Raw genomic sequence first — 6,133 nt, forward strand, 5'->3', positions numbered from 1 at the left:
TAACATGTCCCATCTGTCGAAGCGAAACATATGTTACAGGTGGCAATGTCTTTAATCTAAATACTAATGTTCCTCTTAAGTCTCTCGTTGATGATGTGAGAAATAGCCAGCAGGTCTGTGAAACGTGCGACCAAAACTCGAGAGCTGTACATTTCTGTTGTGAGTGTGGTAAGAGTATGTGTAACAAATGCCGTGAGGTTCACAATAAATGGCAGCCTCATGTCAAGCATAGAGTTGTGAAAGTAGAAGACGTCAGAGAGGGAAGGGTGGTTATCGAAAAAGAGGTTTACTGCCAGGAACACAAAGCAGATAAAAAGAAATACATATGTACTGATGTATGTATCACTTGTAAGAAGTTCATCTGCTTGAGATGTCGAATGTTGTACCATGACAAGAAAGGACACACTGTTCAAGATGCTGAGGAAAATAATGCTTCTACCAAGAAACACATTGAATCTCTACAAGCCCGAGGTAAGACAAAAGCTACAACCATAACAAATCACGTGACCTGCATCAAGAATCAGAAGAAGCGTGTCACTGATCACATTGCCGGCAAAAAAGCTGAAATCGAGAAGAAGTATCAAGAATCACTCAAGAAATTAAACGAGAGAAAAGCAGCATTAGACCAGCAGTTGGATACTCAGGAAGTGAAATTATGTAAAATATTGGATGAGATGAAGGATGTTGATGAGAGGTTGATTACGAATATCGAGAGTGCGAGTGCGTTAGCAGGTAATTGCATGAAGGCTCCATTAGAAGGTGACATCATTGTTATTCGTGATACATTGTCTGGTGAGTTGAAGAATGTACTAGACAGGGATGATCCAGAGAAGAAGCTGGCTACGAATGTAGCTGACCGTGCAGAGCAACTGATATTCACACCTAACAATCAATGTGATCAGTTGAACATTGGTCAGGTCAGGTTCATGAAATGTGAGTTGGTATGTGATGTAGAACTCTCAGAGAAAGGTAACATGAACGGCATGGCTGCTACACCCGATGGTAGGATGGCAGTGGGATCTAGATTTGGAGGAATCGATATCTTCTCTGCTGATGGTCAGCTGCAGAAGACAGTCCTCAAGGATGTTGGTATGCTTGATGTAGGATTCCTGTCTAATGGTCGACATGTGGTCCTGAATGACAACAATGACATCACATTGTACACACAGGCGTATGAGAGGCGGCATGTAACGTTTGATACTCTGAGTAATGACGAAGGTGGGCTTGGTCGTCTCACTGTAGATAGTAATGATCAAATCTTTGTCGGCTACTGGAAAGCCATGAAGATCCATGTGTTCTTACAAGCAGGTGGGAAGGCGATCAGGGAGATACCATGCAATGGGTATATACCTATGACGATTACTAGTTATAACGACTTATTAGTCGTAACGTATGTTGATGAAGTAATTCTAATTGACAAAGATGGCAATTCAAAACACAAGGTACAGAAATCAAATGTTATTGCATACGCTGCTGTGACTCAGAATAATTCAATCATAATCGCTTGGGTCAAGCATGATGATGGGTTGGTCAGTATCGATGAGTACACCAGCGATCTGAAACACGTCCAAACTCTCTTTTCTGATTTCAGGATTGAGAAGCCTGAGAGAATATGGTACTATCTGCGCGAGTTCCGATCAGGGGAGATTGCTTTCTGTACTCCTGATAGACTCTATATATTCAAACTAACCATCACACCAGTCCATGAATGATAACAGACAAGTATCAGACGACTACACAATTATGAAATGATTGGAAATTGAATTATTTTCTTCCAACGTGGTTAATTGTATTGCAGCAAATTCTCTTGAGATACATAGTGCATAATACAACGAGTGAATATTTAATTAAATTCAAAAGGTATGATTTTATTCCCTCAGACTCATGGTTCTATCCACATTTTCTTTAATTCGTGTTTTTTAACGTAACAGAAATATAAGATGATCCCTTCCGATGTTATAGATTAGTAGCATCAAATGTTCATTCTATTACAGAGGAATAGAAGAGTGTGTATGGGAAGAGCCTCTGTCGTCTAAAAAAGAGCAAAGAAACGTTATCTGGATTTTAATCATGACGTCAAAAAGTATTTGTATTGCATTTATTTATACTTATCAATATTCATGGGTATAAACACAGAATAGATAACACATAATGTCATATATGTGTATTACGTATATATTTTACGTACATATATGTTTGTTTATATATGTATATACATTACACATGCATTATATAAAAATAGCATAATTAAATATATTCAAAGTGTATAACACAAGTACTGTATTTCATAAATCGTGTAAAAGTACACACAGATATAATGAATCAAATGCATGAAGAAAACAAAAAGATATTGTAACTTGGAAAGTATCGAAGGTGGAATCGCTATATACCATTTAGGATAATTTAATATGTTTGAATGGTTAATTTAAAAGAGTAGTTTTAGAAACATCAAATGATCTGTAATTGCAATTTACAATGTAATACACAATTGCGTAGTACACATGCTTGAATTCTTCTGTTGAAAATGGCAATGCTTAAAGAAAAACTTTCTGTTTTTATTATGGCATATTTATTTCTTAATTTTACTTTAACTATGTATAGAAACTTACGTTGAACCCGAATATTAGTAGAGTTGTGGACGCGGATTTGATTATTTGTATCTGAATATACTTCGTAATTAGACCTTTGATATGATAGTATTAGGGAATATGCTTTAGGATGATAATGAGAAATGAAGCCATGGCATGAGTGGCTAAAGAAAGTAGCACTTAGAAAGGCTTTTTTTTTTTTTTTTTAGTTAAAACTAAAAAATCTGTCTTTATTTAGGACAAAATTAAGGTACTTTTAACTGTATACAACTGAAATTGCATGTCATTGCATTGATATGCTGTGAATGGTCGTACTTGTAAATATTCCTAATTATCCTTGTTTTGTTAGTTTGTTTCTTTGTTTATTTCTTTCCTTCTTTCTGTCCTTTTAATGTGCTAGAATTATATTCTAAATTAAGCAAGTCTGCAAGAAGCCAGCCCTCAACAGGTCTTTGGCCTCTGTAGGCTCCTCCACTCTGAACCTGGTTATTTTGATTCGTTTTCTCACCTATCAGCTTAAGCACCCGTAAGAGTAAATGTGCATACAATGTGTATAATTATGTATACAATTTGTATTTCCAACTATATGCGAGTATTGTTGTTGTCTGTTTGTTATAAGTGGAAATGTACTGGAAGCCGTAAACTTAAATATGTATATAGCTATGGGGGAATGTTTGATGAAAAGAGTAGTAATTAGAATTAGTAATTCAAGCTGATAATAGCTAGTTGCTTTGTTTGAATTTTAACAGTCATGTAAAAAGATGAAGCTATATAATCATTACAATGTATGTTTACTACATGTATAGCTAGAGACCATCACGTGATGACCTTGTAAGCACGTACTCATATCGTCTTCCATATAGTAGGCCTTATACACAAAGTGAAATAGAAAATACTTGTTTTCTATTCTTTATTGTATACATGTAGGCTACATCTATATTAGTGAGGTACTATCCCTGTATTATCATTTTGTTTTGTAAGTTAAGTTCTTTGAGAAATTACATGTTAATAGTGTTATAGAGAAATTATAGGATTATACGTCAATGTTAAGGAGACTTTGTTGTGGTAATTTGGTGGATAATATTGTTTGCGGAATGTAAACAGTGCAAGTTCTGTATATTATATTGAAAAATCTCAAAGTAAATCATCATTGAAAAAACCCAAAGAAGAGCACTCCTGTATGTCATCGGGTAATCCCGAACTCCGAAAGCTTACAAAGTTATATGAAGAAAATGGGTCATCCTAAGCTCTACGAAAACTCAATAACTATGTGTTTCTTTAAGTTCTTTTAGATAAAGTTGAGTTCTAGTCAAAATAGTACATGGTCTTTAACAAGAAAAAAATATTTCACATGTTACATCAATATTCTATTTAACAAAACAAATTTGTAACAAAAACTTGAAAAGTCACGGTAAGGAAACATGTAAACAATGTGAAACACTCTGAAAGATTGTCATGATAGAAACAACCTTCGACTAACCTACTACAACTTGTTGAATATCACATGCACTGTCAAGGGAATATCGGCCTACAAACGAGATTGTGACCCAAACTCTTCAGCTATAAAATTGTCATGTTTGGTATTTTAACAGCGATCTCTTTTCAGGAGATAATCCTACTATGATATTCTCCAAAAATTGACATACAAAGAATGAGGAAACTCAACAATTATTTTTCGTTTTTACCAGGACTCAGTTTTCTCTTTCTCATTCTTTGTTGGACGATGTTTACTGTTTCGTAATATGAAGAACAGACCAAGGAATGTATATGGGAATATATAGACAAATGTATTACAACTATAACCTAAAATGTTCTGTATGTGGATGAACAGGTCATTGGGAGAAACTTATCTGACAGGTTCAGTGATTATCTTTATAATGTATTGCGAGCTGATCCGTTTCAAATAAATGTCGTACATGAGTTATATCTATGTAGAGGGTACCGAAAATGACATGTGTATGTATCAGTCTATATTTTGACGCAAAAATAAATCGTTTTATTTGAAAAGGGGTGAATCCCAAGCTAGAATCGTGTTTCTCTTAATGTAAGAATATTGATATAATATTAAGGAGCGGCTGCTGTCGATTTAATACCAAAGCTCCTCCTACCTCATTGAAAATACTAATATGTTGCTAAAGTCCGTTTTACAGATGATAGAATGTACAACAAATAACTGCCAGTAATTCTGGTTATAGCGGTGAATGATGTTGATGATGTGTTTTCTTTCTTGCTGTTTTCTGTATATTATTTTGGTTGTTGTTTGTTTGTTGTTTGGTTTTAGTTTTAAAATTTGATTTTTGAAACGGTAACCAATGAGGTTAGCTCTAACACAAAATACAGAAGTAAATACTTTGTTTCAGCAAACCACATGCATTATTTATGGTCCGATGTTACGTTAATGACAATGAAATGAATGAAAAGAATAAATAGTGGTAATGACAGTGGTGACGTTGATGCTGACGATGATGATAATGATGTAGTATGATTGATTGCCTATAGTTCTGATGTAAACGAAGTCGAATGATGATGATGATGAAGATGATGACAATGATGAAGATGATGACGATAATGATAATGATGATGATGATGATGATGATGAAATAGATGATGATGATTATAATGATAACAATATTGATAGTGTTGACGATAGTTATACCATGACAGACTTTTATTTAATATACTAATGACGTAGATAAAGATATTGGTGATGAAATATATGATGATAGTCCTGACATTAACGATGGGCATGATGATGGTGAAGATGATGCCGATGATGATGATTATGATGATGATGATGATGGAAATGATAGAAACATTGATACTGATAATTAGAGTGATACCGTGACAAGGTTTCTTTTCATAATGATGACGTTTATGACAAGGTCAGGGATAAAATAGATGATGATAGTTAAGATTTGGCCGATTGGCGTAATGATGATGTTGACGGTGTTGGTAGTAGTAATGAATAATGATGGCAATGATGAGGATGATGTTTATGAAAATATGTTGATAATTACCATACAATTTATTACATTATGATTAGGATGATAATGACGTCATCACCATCATCACCACTATCATCAGCAGCAGCATCTAAAATCTTATCATCATTTTTGTCACTGTTATTTTCAAATTTCACATCATCATCAATGTCACAAATTAATAGGTTACACGGCAGACTCGCATCTTACACTTACTTACACGTCATGTTTACATTTTGTTTTAGATGGCGCTCTTTAAAAAAAGTTGTATGGTGCGTTTAGATCTATTTTGGCAAATTAAAGCAATTTTGTCCTGTACGTAACCCACGAAAATATATCATATCGATTACTCTACTTGAACTAAGATTTAAAAAAATTATCAACTCAATTGACACTTCTATTTGCATTAATTCATTTTCCTGATCATGATTCCATAATCCCATAATTCCCTTTTTTTTTTAATTTTGCTTAGGGGGACAGGGGTGGTCTAGGTGGCGGGGCAGGCGGGGGACTGCAATGAGTGAACAAAGCGCACGAATGGGTCAAGAATATTATTTAAGGGAG

The 6,133-nt window shown here is 34.5% G+C and overlaps 1 protein-coding gene across 1 annotated transcript; it reads left to right on the forward strand.

The window, feature by feature from the left end:
* Positions 1 to 176: 176 nt before the first annotated feature.
* On the forward strand, positions 177 to 1,712 carry LOC105445335. Its single transcript, XM_011680761.1, has one exon. It carries the CDS (start codon positions 177 to 179, stop codon positions 1,710 to 1,712), a length of 1,536 nt encoding a protein of 511 aa, XP_011679063.1.
* The last annotated feature ends 4,421 nt before the right edge of the window (positions 1,713 to 6,133 follow it).

Source organism: Strongylocentrotus purpuratus, unplaced genomic scaffold, assembly GCF_000002235.5.
Source record: "Strongylocentrotus purpuratus isolate Spur 01 unplaced genomic scaffold, Spur_5.0 spur5_scaffold_19, whole genome shotgun sequence".
Lineage (NCBI taxonomy): Eukaryota > Metazoa > Echinodermata > Echinoidea > Camarodonta > Strongylocentrotidae > Strongylocentrotus > Strongylocentrotus purpuratus.

Coding starts and splice junctions, on each gene's coding strand:
- LOC105445335 (XM_011680761.1), top strand. CDS start 177: ATGTGTAACAAATGCCGTGAGGTTCACAATAAATGGCAGCCTCATGTC.